Here is a 16,173-nt window from a genome sequence, read left to right as displayed (position 1 = left end):
GCACCTCCTGCCGTAAAGTGAGAGGACTCTGGACACTCCCTTGCATGAAGGAGGGTGAGGGCTAGACTAGCAATGTCGTGACTTCGCGGCGCTCCGTGAGCAGGGAGGGAGCTAGTGAATCACACGCACTGGGCTCGGTGTTGGATGCTCTTCCTAAGGCTGCAGAACTGTCGCTGTGGAAAGCCAACCACCTCTGTGGGTGAATCTCGCGGAAGCTAAGGTAATTTCGGCTGCATCCACCGCTTTGGAACTTGGATAAGCGTATGATATCTTCACATAAGAAGATAGATTATAGACGGTCATATTTGCTTCTTATCTTAAAAAAAAAAGTGACGGTCGCTTTTATCTTTTTAAGTTTTTCTTTAAAATCCGACATCCTGATACGTGCATACAGTGCCCTGTGCGCACGTTCACCCCCAGCTACCCTCGTCTATCTGCCTTCTACTGACTTCCTTCCTAGCTAGTACCTCTCCTACACTTTGGCTCCTCTTTCCTCCTCACTCCCCACCTTTCAGGATGCAAATCTTCTGTTTCCTGAGACAAAGACTATGTCCTGAACCAAATGTTGGCGAGGTATCTGGAGGCCACTTTTTGTGTGAGACTCAAAAATCCTGCAAAGTCTCCCACCCTATAAACGTGACCAAATTCTCTTAACCCCACACCTTACGGCTTGTGTCTTTGACATACCTGTAGCAGGAAACTGCCCCTCGATGTCCACTACGCTCTCTCCTTGTTGGCTATAAATCTCTAGCTGGCTTTTTTTTTTTTTTTTTTCAGAGTTACGCTCTTGTTTGATGCAAGTGACTGTCCCTATTGCCAACATACTAAATAAAAATCTCTTTATTGCCCTTCACGGGTAGTGTTGTTCATAGTTGTCTGGACAATTTAGAAAGAAAAGATAATGGAAAGCATCACAGTTGAGGGCTTGGGAGAAGGCTCAGTAGTTAAGAGCATTTACTGTTGCTGCAGAGGACCCAAGCTCTATTCTGAACACCTATTTCAGGTAGTTCTAACCAGATGTAACTCCTGTCTCTAGGGCATCCAATCCAATACTTCTGGCCTCCATGAACACCACAAGTGCACAAGCCCACACATAGACACTATTAGAGAGATATTTGGAACTAGCATCTCGGCCACTAATTTGATACCTATTTATTGCCCTCATCATGATTTTCCTGGTCCTTATGGTTTTTTTTTTAATTAGAAACAACTATTTTAGTATTATTTTATAAAACTATAAATTTGCTTCCCCCCCCCTTTATCTGCTTGCTTTGACACTGTTTCATCACAACCAGCTGAGTTGCCCCTCCCCCAACATAGCCAACATTTTACCCAACAGTATACTAACATTGTTACTAACAATAAAAGGGCAACTGTGTCTTTGTAGTTTTTGTTTTTATCTCAACCGTATTGCTTCTAAACAAAAATGCATATAATAGACATTGAAATTTTTGAGCTGATGCATACTTTTAAGAACCCTACAGTAGTAAAGCAACAGTTCAGTGCACTAGCCCTTGTCTGTGATCCCAGCACTCAAAAGAGGCTGATGCAGGAGGATCATGCATTGGACCTAGGGTGGACAGTGAGGTCCAGACTCAGGAAAAAGCAGGACAGGAGGGAGGGAGGAAAAGAGAACAACAACAACAAACCCTCAAAGAGCAGGGTATCAGTGACAGTGGTCAAACAAGATGGTGGGCACAGTGGCACACACCTGTAATCCCAGCACTTGGGGATGCAGAGGCAGGTGCATCTCTGTGAGTGTGAGGCCAGCCTGGTCTACAAAGTGAATTCAGGACAGGACAGCGAGGTCTACACAGAGAAATCCTTTCTCAAAAAAAAAAAAAAAAAAAAAAAAAAAAAGCCAAAGACTGTAATTTAGAACAGTAGAGGGGCTGGGGGCTGGAAATACACATTTTTCATGATTCTTTATTCAGAACTGTCATGGGAAGTTTTATTTCAAAATGAGAAAGATTTTTTTTTTTTTTAAATAGGAAATGACAGATACTGCTGACATAACTTGATAACCTGAGAAAGACAGATGTATTATCCTGTTGTATCTTCAGGCTTTGAATGACTGACTACAGCTTTGACTTTGAAAAATATGTTAGCTTTAGTAAGACTTGTACTATTTGTAGTATTTGGCCAACCATGTGGACAACTGTCCAGCTCTAAGAACAGAACTCTGTTTTCTATGCTCATTAAGAACCTTTTTTCCCATGTCAGACTCCCAAACTTCTACCTGTGAGTTTCTCAAGCCAGAAATAAATCATCTTTGCAAATCAGCTATTCTGTCTTCATGATCATGTCCAAATTCTTACAGCCTAAGACTACAGGTGCTTCTCAAGATCTCTGATGGCCTCACTCAGCTGTCATTTCAAGTGGGAGTTTCCTTTAGCAGGCGCCCTCTTCACAAGGAAGGCTGTCTCCCACCGTTCCTCCAGGTGCTAGAACCACACTTCCTCTGGGCCTGTTTTTGGCCTCTACTTTTACGTGTATGAGCGTTTGCCTAAATGTGTGCTATGTCTACCCCATGCATGCCTGATGCCTGCAGAGGCTATAAAAGTGGGCCTGATGCCCTGGAACTGGAGTTGCAGTTGTGAGCTTTGGCAGTCTCTTAACTTTGCCTTCCTCTCCCTGTCCAGGTGGTGTTACTGTTCCAGCTGTTGTACAGATGAGGATGATAAATATTTTCAGGGCTAGAGAAATGGTTCAGCAATGAGGAGCCCTGGCTACTCTTGCAGAGGACCTGGATTTGGTCCCCAGCACCCGCTCACAAATTGTTGTTCCAGTTCTGTATCTTCTGATCTCCTCAGACACTGGACATATGTACACACAGGCACAACACTTATAAACACAAAATAAATGTAATTTCCTGCTCTAAGTTCCTAGAAAATAATCCTGGCCACTTCAGTTGGGTTTGTTACTGTGGAAAAAGCTTGACTTACAAACACACACGTTATACACATGGTGAATAAGAATTTATTTCATCCACACAACATCAAAATTAGGACAATTGCTGGGTACAATGGTGCACGCCTGTAATCTACCATTTAGGAGGCTAAGACAGGAAGATTGCTGCATAGTTGACATCTAGGCCAACCTGGTCTAATAAGACCCTGGTGGTGGTGGAAATGAGAACAGTGTTACTCTTAACACAGTGAAGAGGGAACAATGTTATTCTTAAAACAGTGGAGAGAAAACTATTATTTTTTAGTCAAAGCAGAAAGTGGATACAACAAAATGCTGCTCCCTTTTTATGTTTCAGAACAAGCCTCCACATACTGAAGCTAGTATGTTAAATGTTAAAGTATTATCATTTATATTCACTCTGTGGTGCCATGTTATGCAGAAAAATAGATGAAAGACACTGTGATCAGATGAGAAAAACTAAAGCTGTAAGAAAAATAAGATTACATGAGAAAGAATGGTATTTCTAGATAACATGATTGTGAATGCAAAGAATTTACAAATACACTATTAAAAGGAAACATATGCGTATGCAGATATGTATCATGCATACATAAAATAACCAGCTTATTTATATAAAGCAAATATGTAAAATTCAGTTATGCCCACATACTAGCATTGGAGAATGGAATTTTGCCCTATATATTTCTGTGTGGCATGCGTGTTTGGGGGTTCATGTGTATGTTGTGAAGGGGGGTAGCTGATGTCAGGTGTGTTCCTTAATTGCTCTTACAGCTCATTTTGGCAAGTTTAGCTAGCTGTCTTGCTCCAAGGTAACTAAGACAAGTATTTAACATTACAGGACATAGCTTCATAATTAATGATTGAAGGCAATGAAGGAAAATAATTCACAGCACAAAATTAGAATATGTATATTAAATGTTTGTAGAGAAGTTTGAAAATTCGAAGAACAAAAATTTAAGAGAACAGTTTTTTTTTTTTTAAATAAAAACCATGCAATTTGACAACAGCTCAGGAAAAGACAGTGTGAGGTAGTTTGTCTTTTGAGTTTGGTTCACTGCTTTAAAAATGCATATATTTTATTTACTATTAAAATATAAGCAGCAGTCAATACACTAATAGCTGCTATTCCTTTTGCTACTGAACCCAGCACTCCTGAACTCAGAATTTTCTAGCATTTATATATTGCATATATTATATAATGTGGACAAAAGAAAAGTGTTCCTTTTACTTTACAAATGGCCAATGTCGATGTCTACAACAATGTAGTAGCTGACCTTAAAAAGTGACTGATAGATTTGAAAATTTTCTGTTAATTATTATATGACCAAGAAGTTTTCTTCCAATTTTAATATCTTATAGGACTAAATTAAAAGGGTTCCTCACATTCACCATACTTATTAAGTCAATGTGAAGAATGTATTCTGTGAGGAACTTTGGTTAATTGCTTTTACTGATGCAAATCTGTGTTCAAGGCATCCTCTTCCATATGAATTTTATAATGATTGGTAAGGGAGGACCTCTGGCTGAAGAGCTTCCCACATGCACTACATTCATAGGGTTTCTCCCCGGTATGAATTCGCTGATGTGCAATAAGTGACGAGCTTTGTCTAAAGCTCTTCCCACATGTGTTACATTTAAAAGGTTTCTCTCCTGTGTGAATCCTCTGATGTTGAATAAGAGCTGCACTTTGGCCAAATGACATCCCACATTCCTGACATCGATATGGTTTCTCTCCAGTATGAATCCGCTGATGGTTACTTAGGGATGAGTTACATCTGAATGTTTTCCCACACTCATTACATTTATAGGGTCTTTCTCCAGTATGCATTCTCTGATGCTGGATCAGAGCTGAGCTCTGTCTGAAGGCTTTCCCACAAACTTTACATTTGCATGGTTTCTCTCCAGTGTGAATTCTTTCGTGAATAATAAGGGTTGAATGGGAACTTAAGGCTTTGCCACATTCACTACAGTTGTACAATTTTTCTCCTGTATGAATTATTCGGTGTCTATTGAGTCTTGAGATGGAAGTGAAGCCTTTTCCGCATTCATTACATCTGTAGGGCTTTTCTCCAGTGTGAATTCTCTCATGTTGAATAAGCGAGGCACTCTGACTGAAGGCTCTGCCACACTCGCTGCATTTGAAAGGTTTCTCTCCTGTGTGGATCCTCTGATGGTAACGAAGGGATGAGCTAGACTTAAAGGTGTTGCCACACTCATTACACAAGTAGGTCTTCTTTCTGGAATGAGTTTTCTGACATCCTGGAAGGGACGTGGATGCCTTCCTACCTGGGTTGTATTTATGAGGATTTTCTCGGGCATGGATTTTTTGATGCAAGAAAAGGCCAGACCTTCTGCTAAATGATTTTCCACATTCTTTGCATGTATAGGATTTCTCTAAAGTATGAGTTCTTAGGTGTTTACAAAGGGATGCACTATGGCTGAAGGCTTTCCCGCACTCTTTACATATGTATGGTTTCTCTCCAGTATGAGTTCTTTGATGTTGAATAAGAGCAGAACTTTGGCTGAAAGCTTTCAAACATTCTTTACATTGAAATAATCTCTCTCCAGTATGGTTTTTCAGATGTTTTCGAAGGGATGAGTTGTGCATGAAAGCTTTTTCACAGGTGCTACATTTATAGCGTTTTTCTGCTGTCTTGATTTTTGGTTGATTGAGTGAATCTGAATTTTCCTTGAGGCTATTTCTTTGTGTTTTTTCTCTAGCAATCTTTTGCTTACCAATAGACTTCAGGCTGACGTTTGGACCAAACTCAAAATTCTTATGGCTTTTATCTACATTAAGGATTTTTGTATGGGTGATTGAAATTATTTGCAAGCTCTCATTCTTGTACTGTTTTTTAAAACTGTCCCAGGACTCATCCCTTTTGTGTTGTTTCCTCTTTAGTCCCTGAAATGAGGACTCTTTAGTTTGAGTTGATTTTGTCGTTTGAAGATTGCTCTTACATCCTGGAAGAAAAAAAAATTGCCAGTGATAGGTGTGATTAACTCAGACGAAATCCATAGGAGGAATGTTAGTGAAATCTAAGTAAATACTGAATGCCTAAAGACACTAGCAAGAAGGAAAAAACAGAAAATGAACACTACAAAACAGTGGAGGAGAGCTAATCAAGTGAATGAACAAAGGATAAAGTAAGCTCATGTAAGGGGAGAGCTAAGAGTAAAGGGGTTAGAGGAGTGTGAATCAGGAGATGAGGAAATAGCCCCCTACGTTACGGTACTCCAGCCAGTCTTTTTCATTTTGAACTTAACTTCCCCTTTCCTACGTGTCAGAATCCTCTGCAGCTTTCCAGTACAATGCAAGTAACTCCTCTGTTGCATCTTTTCCTGACTGCGTCTAACAGTCCACACCCCTCCTCTCATTACAGCACTTATTACAAGATATAAAGCATCACTAAATGACGGGGGGATGTACACTGAGAAGCGTGATGGTAGGTGAGGCCGTCTTCAGGTAAGCTCACAGAGGGTGCGTAACACAGACCTAGATGGTGTAGGCCCACCACTCGCTGTGCTATGTGTCTGGATGCAATCAAAAGGTATGGTAAGCCTGAGATGTGTGAGACACCCGGTATAACATAGCCTCCCTAACACTTCTTCCAACGGTGCCGGCATACTTTAATACAAGGTGTTAAAGTACAAAACACAAAGCCCAGTGCTCATGAGCCAGCAGTAATGCTGTGATTATCAAATACTATCTTCTGTACATAATTCTAGTACTGTACTTTTATACTTCTAGCAGTACAGGTTAGTTTACATCAGCATTGCTCTAAACATGAATAATCCATTCTGTTAGGTTTTATTTATTCTCACTATACAGCTCTGGCTGGCCCGGATCTCAGTGTGGAGGACAGGCCGGCCTTTAAACTCACAGGGATCCACATGCTTCTGCTCCTGAGTGCTGGGGTTAAAGGAGTACATCACCACTTTGACTAGCTTGCATTGTACTGTTTTAAATTTTAAAATTAGATTTACTTGTTTTAATTTATGTATGTTTTACCTGTATGTATGTATGTATGTACAACAAATGCATGATAATTGCCTGCAGAGGTCAGAAGAGGTCATCGGAACCTCTGGAACTAGAGTTAGGGATGACCGTGAACCACATGGGCATGCTAGGAAACACAGCCATGTTCTCTGCAAGTGCAACAAGTACTCTTACCTGCTCCAGGCCCCTCTAGTGACTTCTAATAGCTATAATGTCACAAGGTAGCAATTTTCATTTTCACTATACTTAGGATGCCACCATTGTATATGTGGCTCATAATTTACTAAAATATTACTATATGGTACACAAGTATAATAGATGTATTTAATAGGAAAATATGTATCTAGAGATGCCAAGAAAACGTTCAATAAAAATCTGTGTCACACAGATAATAAGCACAAACAGGACCTGAGGAATACCTCTACAACATGATAACATTCAAATATTTTAGCAATATTTTATTTAATGAAGAGATGTATATTTCCACTACAATCAAGAATGAGCCACTCGTTGTGGTGGTGCATGCCCGTAATCCCAGCACTCAGGGAGGCAGAGGCAGGTGGATCTCTGAGTTCAAGGCCAGCCTAGTCTACAAAGTGAGTCTTAGACAGCCAAGGCTACACAGAGAAACCCTGTCTTGAAAAACAAGCAAGAAAAAAAAAAAAAGACAAAAAAAGAATGAGATAAGTATCCATTTTCCCTACTATTCATCTTTAAGGAGATATTAATTATTGTAATCAGATAAATAAATTAGAAGTTAAAAAAAACTGCCTGTATTAAAACCCATTCAGTGAAGAAGCATACATAGAACTGACACACAGATGTATTCTGAAAAACCTATACAAGAAAATCTCCGGCACTCTTGGATATAACAAACCAATGTTGTGAAAATGTCAGTTAATAAAGTCAGGATACTTTCAGAATTCTTAGTAGCAGGTGATGGTTGGAGGATTTTTGTATTGTATATTCAGATGCCGATTTCTGTGCCCCAAGATCTGGTTACAGTCCAAACATGGGCATTGTCGTGATCACTGAAGAATCTCCTGGTATCAATGTTGCATAAACATTGCTCCCTAATTATCTCTGATAGGTTAATAAAGAAGTTTATGAGCCAGTGACTGGTGTGTGGGTAGAGAATGCAATGCAGAGTGAGTATCACCATATCTTACAATTTCTTCCCCAAACAGAGGAATCACTTCATGTGAGACCTCATCCTCGACATGTGAAGGCAGAGAATGCCAAACTGTAAAACAAATGTGAGGTGGAAGAGAAAATGTGGATGTCATGAATATGGCACAAGTAATGGTGTGAAGTGCCAGGATTCTGTTTCCCTACCTAGACAACTAATAGGCCTGCAAAATCTGTCCATTAGAAGTATTCTGAAACTGGAGTCTAGGCAGCTTCCACAGGAGCTGAAGAACATTTCATTCGGCAGCAGCTAGTCATTGTTCAGCAGCCAGCTCCAAGGAGCAACCTCCTAGCATTCCTGCAGCAGCCCTAAGAACCACGGGGCAAGAAGGACCAGCTACAAAGGCGGGACCCCACTGGCTGAGGTGGATACCCAACGATTTAAGGACAGTGTTCTTCCACCCGTTACTTGCTCCTTCCCCATTTCTCAGAGCCAGACACTTAAGGATCAAAACACTCAAAAAACAGCCTCCCTAGCATGGGAGTCGAGGGAGATTTAGAATGTCACCACGTGTGCTAAAGGAGAGATACTTCTTTAGCTGAGAAAAGAGATGAGGCGGTCTTCAGCTTATGCCTCAGTTGGATTACTGGCATGGAATAACCCGTAACCCCAACAGACTCTGGGAAGAGGAAGATTCAGATGCTTACATTTTAATAAAAAAAAAAAAAGTGACAAGTCAGGGGTCTGGAGAGATGACTCAGGGGTTAGGAGCACTGGCTTCTCTTCCAGAGGTTCTGGATTCAATACCCACACAGAGGGCTTACAGCAACTGTAACCCCAATCCTGGGGATCTAACATTCCACTCTGGCCTTTGTGAGCACTGCACCCATGTGCCACACAGACATCTTTGCAGGCAGAACTTCCACACACGTAAGAATGAAAATAATTAAAAAACATCAAAACGCAGAAGACAACAGGAAAATAGGAAGGGCTGTGGCTGGAAGGGCAGCTCAGCGCTAGAGCACCTGCGTAGCAAGTGCAAGGCCTGACTCTCCAGCACTACAAAAAGCTAAGCAAAACATGATATCAAAAGAACAAGATAAGTTAAACATCTTTCCTCTAAGACCAGTGGCATGGCAAACAATGACTTTAAAAGAACTGTTATAAAAAATTCAAAGAGCATCTGGGTACAGTGGTGCATGCCTGTTATCACAGCACTCAGGTAAGCAGAGGCAGGCGAACTGTGTGAGTTCAAAGCCAGCCCTGTCTACAAAGTGAGTCTAGGACAGCCAAGGCTACACAGAGAAACCCTGTCTCAAACAAACAAACAAACAAGTTCAAAGAGCTAAAGGAAACTATGGACAATGACATGACAATGATGAGCATATCATAGCAATGGAAATTGTACAGCCTCCCAGAGCCAGCACCACCTACATAGCCCTTCAACCCCACTGCCTTCATCTTCCGTGACCTGATGCTCTTCAAATCTCCCACAAAGCTCTGGGATAAATCCCTCCTGCATCTATGTAACTACAGGGAGCCTACCTCAGCCATCTAGTTTCAGGCCTTAGGAAAACAGTTATGACTTACAATCGACTGCCACACAGGGAGCTTGCAACACAGAGGAAGAGGTAGATTTTAAATAAAAACCCACCGTCATGCAGTGATAATAGACCAACAGGAGGATGTTCCCAGGCATAGTGACACAGACCTGTAACCCCAGCTCTTGGGAAGTAGTGGCAGGAGGCAAAGGAGTTCAAAGCCAGCCAGGCTACATGAGACTCTAACTCAAAACAAACAACTACCACCACCACTGATGGCCCCCCTCAAAAAAAAAGAAGAAAGTCTAGCAGGCGGATAAGATTGGCTGAGGCTACTTAATGAAGAAGCTTATCCAACATAGGCGTGCAAGCCATGCAGGTACATGACCATCTGAAGAAGGAAGAAGCAAGTGGAGAAAACCTGACTAGGACTTTTAAAGTGAAAAACAGGAGGTGAACAGGAAGCTGGTGGCTACTGGGGGAGTGAGAGAGCCTGGCCAACTCCATGATGGCCTTCATTTTCTTTCTAGACAGAACAGGCCTAAGAGTTAAAGGAAAAAAACCACAGAAAAAGGGCAACCAATCAGAAAGAGCTAAGACATCTGGCCTGGAGAAGATAGGGTTGCTTTACTACCAATTTGAGAAGCCCCTAAGGTCTGACCAGTCACGTAGACTCCATGGGCACCAGTCAATCCCAATTTAGATTATGCAGCCATAGTAGGAATTCCCCTTCTGGCTTTAAAAGGGACTTTTGAGCTCCCCTTGGGGCTGCTGCCATGTGGTGAGCCCAGCATGCTGGACTTCTGCAGGAATAAACGCCCTCTGTTGCTTGCATACTACTTAAGTCTGGGATCGTTCTTTCAGTGTATCTGGACCCTGACAGGAGGATTAGGAGGTGTGCATTTGAGGAGTGTCACCGGCTGGCTGTGAGGCTTCGGAAGCCGCCTTCTACTCCCAGTGCTCTCCTTAAACAGGTCAGAGCTCTCGGCTGTTGCTCCAGGTGCCTGCCTTCTGTTTACCATCAAGGACCTACCCTAACCCTCTGAAACTGTAAGCCCCAAATAAACTATTTCCTCTGTAAATTGCCTTGGTAGTGTCCACAGAATTATTGTATTTCTCCCAACAGATGCGAAAGAAGAAACAGTGCCAGGACTGAGACAGGTAAAGAGCCATGTGGTGGATCCTAGATTATTAAAAAGAGGTCAATTTAGGTTATAAGAGCTGGCTGGGAATAAGCCTACGCTAAGGCCAAGCTTTCATAATTAAAAAGCCTCCATGTCATTACCTGGGAGCTGGCATTCTAAAGAAAGTCCTGTTATAGGCTAGGGCTTTGGCAGAGCTTAGTCTTCAGATCCTGAGAACCCAAGTCTTCTGACCCCACGGGGCTCTGGTTATCAGTCCCAAGGTTGCTCTGCACTCCAGCTGTGACACTCTTGATGTGTCCTGTGTTCCCCCTGTGCAGCACTGCTTGATTATCTCCCTGCTGGCACCGTGCTTTCCACTGGCTCTGCCCCCTCCCCCCTCCCGCAAAGAGTATAGAAGACGCTGTACTTCTTAACAAACTTGCTTGGTATAAGCTATTTCCTGAGCCCAGCTTTCCTAGCTTCCTTATCCTCTCATTCCCTGGCCCCCACTTAGGACCCCCGTCACTGAAGAACGGCCTGTTGGTCCAGGTCAGTTCCTAGTCACTGAGACTACCCTCGTTCTTATTTTGCAGAGGTGTCCGGGGTGTCTCAGATCCACACACTCACCAAGGGAGGAGCATCCATGACTTCTCTCTACTTTCCAGGGTTCTTCTCCTTGCTGCAACACCGAGATCATCTTTGGTTTGGCAAATGGAAATCCTGATCACAAACAAAATTAACAAAAAGCAGTAAAAAAAAAAAAAAAAAAAAAAGACTTAGTTTTGTTAACTCAGAGGAGGGGCCGGAACACTTCTACTGGATACTTGAACTGTTCCCTGTCATGTGACAGGACGTGTTAAGCAGAGGCTCAGTGGCTCACAGGACATGACTGGTCGAACTGATTGTACATTATGGAAATAGGATAAACAGGCAGCCTTAGCATCGTAGAAAAGGACTGTTGAGTGACAGAATAAAAACTTACAAGCAGGTATTTGTGAAAAAGATTAGGTGTCAAGCAACCTGTTTAAAGTGGGAACATATTTATTTTAGAGGAAACAGTATACAGCATTTACCTGAGTGCAAAAGAGAAGTGGCAAAGGCAAGAAATGGATAGGAGGGTTGAGGGAGGTCTTTGTCACAGGCAACACAGACAAATGTAACATGAAAATGCAGCTTCAACGCTGAAGGCATTTTTACTGCCAAGTTACAGATGGAGCATCTGTCTTCTGTCTATCAAAAGACCCTCTGTTCTTCTGTTTGGGGGACTTAAACACCCGGAAGTGGAAAACGGTTTCAATATTTATAGAGATCTGATCTGTACAGTCCTACAGCAAAACCCAGCTAGGCTTTTTGGGTGACCACAGCCTCCCTTCAGGGAAGGAGGTGCTGAGGTCTTGTTTCTGAATCTGCCCACGGGGCGTCTCCTCACCCAGCGAGGCCAGGTTGTTGTAGTTCTCCAGCATCACCTCTCGGTACAGGCTCCTCTGAGAGGGATCCAGCTTCTTCCACTCATCCCGAGTAAAGAGCACAGCCACGTCTTCAAATGTCACTGACACCTGCGAGGAAAACCCATTTCATCTCACCCAAGACCAGCATCATATGGCATGAGGGAGGTGATAGTGTGGAAGGTGGACAGGGAATCACAAATGATGTTACTGTAGGTTCTAAAGAGGCTAGGCTGTCCATTTAATGACCAACCCTTGACAGATACACAAAGAGCAGCAGTGGGTAGGGCCTGGCTTTGTGTACAGGGATTACGGCCAATGATGCACATCTTGGTAATTGGAAGTCTTTCTGGTAAAGGTTCTTCTGAGTTCTTTGTTTTTGAGATAGTCTATGTAGCTCTACATGGCCTGGAACTTGATATGGTGGACGAGGCTAGCCCCAAGCTCAAAGAGATCTCTGCCTGCCTCTGCCTCCCTGGTATTGGAATTAAATACGTGCACCACCATGCCCAGCAAGGTTCTTTAGTCTTAATTTTCACATGTATGCAATGCCTATACAGGAAAAATGATTTACTATGGAGGGAATACAAAAGATAATCTTGCTTTTAAAGAATTTCTGATCTGTTTGGTACACAGGAACATGCATAAAATCATTTCAACAATGCAAAAAAAAAAAAAAAGCTGTGTAGCTAGACTGGTAGGCTAGAATGTGAGGTCAGGAGCTTATGAACACCTAGTGTCACAAGCTTTACCACTAACAGAAGCACCGAAACTGAAGATTTCCACTGTGAGCCCCGAACCTCCTGGGTTCTTTCCTTAGTCTTAAACTCCTGGACACTGAGGCTTTTTTTTTTTTTAAACTGTGGTATTGACACTTGGAGAATAGATAAGGGAGATGAAGGAGAGGGTTCACACACACACACACACACACACAAAGGTTGAAGGTTCAGGGCATGAATACAACTTGACTCTTTTGGATGGAATGTAAAGGTCTAAGGAAATGGAGCTGCCCAAGCCCCAGCCCCTTATGGGTCCAAAGACAACCTGTATCCTTAATATAGTGTTATCTGGGCCATGGTAACCACAGGCTGAGCCATCACTATGTGCCTGGTCAGCTCTAAACACTTTCACGAACCATGTCCTCCTCTGATCTATCTTACAAGGGGACAGGGTTGTGATTTTTATTTTACTGCTGAGGAAACAAAGCCACAGAAAGTTAGATTTGTACAGGGCCCATGAATGGTAACACAGGGGATGGGTTAGAATTCGGCTGTCTTGATTATCCCATTTCCTGGCCACCGTGCCTACTGATTTTCTGCCAAAGATCCCATGAAACCGTCCTCCTGGCTTCTGAAAAGGTTGTCTCTGTGTTTTCAGAGTGAACTATGTCCCCTTCGGTGTGGCTTTTCTTTGTCCATGTGGCATCCCACCTAGATGGGGGCATCTCTATATTCCTGCACCTTGAAATGGCAGGTCGAGATTAGCTTTTCACAAGGATGGTACAATCAAAACCCAGGATCCACAGAGTAAAGGAAGAAAAACTGAAGGGGAGGGGGCACTGCATCACAAGCATTATCAGGGCAAAAAGAAAGAGATGAGAAATCTTGGTGAGGAGTGAGAGAAGCATACATGAAGGAAGGAAGCAGGCCAGAAAGGACTTTTTCCAGGTGCGTCCCTATGTGATAAAAGGGCACCTGCTTGGCACTATCAATTTAGTAAGCACAATGGCCTGGGGGCAGCAAACAGCAACGCTAGGCACTGGGAGAATGGCCTGTCCTTCCTACACAACGGCTCAGGAGGAAGGACCACCTCCTGTGGGCACCAAATCCTGGTGAAGGAGAACTTCGGTCAGGAAGGAAAAACAAAACCAAGCAAAACCCACTTTCTACTAAGAACTGAGAGGGCAAAGCGCTCACCTGAGACTCCCCTTCCCTTTGCTCTGGAGCCATGTTCTTTTTCTGGGCTTTTCTCAAGGATGGGTACAGTCTCCAAAAATGTGATCTGAGAGAAGAAAAAAAGCAGGATTGCTTTGCACCCCTCAGAAGCCCTGTCTCTGAAAGCGGCCCGTCAGCTGAGCCCGCTCTTCTGCCTCCAGAGGGGTAAGCGGGAGCTGGGCACAGGCATCTGAGAATCGACAAGTCACCATTCCTCTTGTCTCTAGTTTTCCAGAAACAAGACTCAGGCAACACTAGACTCCCTCACAGAGGGGACTCACGGAGCCCCCGTGTTCCAGGCATCACCCTATGCTGTTCACTATAGCTCAGCTGGCACTGCCAGCTTCAGATCAGGAAACTGAGGCTGGAGTGCGGCCACAGCGGGGACACGCGCGTTTCCAACCGCTCGGATCTGACAACGGGCCCAGGACGCTGTTACTCCACTCCTCGTGCCGCCCACCCGAATTTCTGCTGCTGTCAAGGGGTCAATTTCCAGATCCCCAGAGAAGACTCCAAAAGGACGAACCAGTGGCTCAGGCGGCCCACGCTGGGATCGCCACAGGCCTCCGCGTCCTCCAGCCTGGCCGGGCCGCTCACCTCCCCCCAGCTCCAGACACGCCTCATGAAGGCTCAGAGCAACCTTGCGTGGAGATTCAGCCCGGGCAGCTAACCCGGAGTAGCGAAACCGGCCACAGACGCCCCGCGGCCCGCTGTAAGCTCAAGGGGGCCGCGGGGTAAGGGGGCGGGGTTGGGAGGGCTGGGGTTTGCCTTAGGACGGCTGACGCAGAGGGCTATGGGAGATGTAGTTCACTCCGGGACCCAGGGATTCTGGGATTTGAAGTTGACCGGATTTGCCCCTTTGGCGCGCAACTGCAGTGGAGATTCTCCTCTCCACTTCCCCGCAATACCCGCAAAAGGCTCCGGGTTCAACAGCTCCGTGGAGTCTCAGATGTGGAGTGCATTGTAATTGCATTTGTGTGAATGGGGTGAGGCCAGCCGACAGCTACCGGAAACAGACCCATTTCTCCTGCAGTTAACTCCTTGAACAAATGGTATTTCGTTGTAAGGCTTTTGAAATAAATCACAGAACAAAAGGGAACATCACTTCGAATGTAGTGCTTTTTAGTGGGATAAAGAGTTGACAGTGAGCTGTGAAAATAATTATATATTGATTTAGACACAGAGTTACAGGAAAAAGCACATAGATAGATAGATAGATAGATAGGTGGAAAATGATAGAGTAAGACACCTGTATTGACCTCTGCTCTGAGCACACCCCCCCCCCCACATACACAGAGTCTGATATACAAGAACTTGTGTTGGCTTCACCTGGCTATCAAGGAAACTTGGATTTCTTGACAAGTGGCTGCCAATAAAACTGCTGTCTCTTGCAAGTTTATTGTTACTCAATAAATTCGGACACAGACGTGTTCATCTCTGTTTCTGATATAGTGTGCTCAGAACAAGAAAAGGACCGAATACAGTCATGCTTTGCATAACGACAGGCAAACATTTCTGAGAGATGCGTTATTTCCTTATCTAAACAGAACATGGTGTGATTGTACATGTTACACATTTGTATGACTAGAAACACGAAGGTTTGCTTGTCACAGAAATACTGTGCTAAAATTTTATAAAAGCTACATAATTAAGTGGTAGAAAATCTTTCCGTAATAACCTCATGAGAGCACATCGTATATAGCAACAGAAAACAGGGTAATACAGTGCATGTCTGTATGTGTGTGCATATGAAACTACACACACACACACACACACACACACACACACACACACCTGACAGTCTCTGAGATTCTCGAGGCAAAAAAACTAAGTCCACAATTGTCCAATTAAAGCAAGTTGTATTTTGGGGTGCACCTGACAGTGGCCAGTCAGCTACCTCCCCCTAAGTTGGGATTTGAGAGTGTGGCCCCAAACAGCGTCTTGAAGATCCTCTTATAGGAGAGAGATAAGGTGTTCGCAGGGGCAAGAGAGTTGGTTGTTACACATCGTTAAATGCATACAATGAAAAGAGAAAGAACAGAGACAAGGATACGCAGCAGGTGAATGGG

At 43.5% G+C, this 16,173-nt stretch overlaps 1 protein-coding gene across 2 annotated transcripts; it reads right to left on the bottom strand.

Annotated features, from left to right (window-relative positions):
* Positions 1–3,814: 3,814 nt before the first annotated feature.
* Positions 3,815–14,855, bottom strand: Znf354b (zinc finger protein 354B). 2 transcript variants are annotated; one of them, XM_021654353.2, is made up of 5 exons: positions 14,631–14,855; positions 14,087–14,171; positions 12,155–12,281; positions 11,353–11,445; positions 3,815–5,895 (listed from the first exon to the last, which is right to left on the bottom strand). In XM_021654353.2, the coding sequence occupies exons 2-5, from the start codon at positions 14,117–14,119 to the stop codon at positions 4,379–4,381; spliced, it is 1,770 nt and encodes a 589-aa protein (XP_021510028.2). In that variant the 5' UTR covers positions 14,120–14,171; positions 14,631–14,855; the 3' UTR covers positions 3,815–4,378. The 2 variants fall into 2 exon arrangements, with proteins under 2 accessions (XP_021510028.2, XP_021510021.2); XM_021654346.2 differs by having other exon boundaries at positions 14,702–14,855.
* Positions 14,856–16,173: the final 1,318 nt, after the last annotated feature.

The sequence above is a fragment of the Meriones unguiculatus genome, chromosome 11, assembly GCF_030254825.1.
Source record: "Meriones unguiculatus strain TT.TT164.6M chromosome 11, Bangor_MerUng_6.1, whole genome shotgun sequence".
Classification (NCBI taxonomy): domain Eukaryota; kingdom Metazoa; phylum Chordata; class Mammalia; order Rodentia; family Muridae; genus Meriones; species Meriones unguiculatus.
The sequence above is the reverse complement of the archived record's forward strand: the minus strand, read 5'-3'. Positions and strand labels throughout refer to the sequence as shown.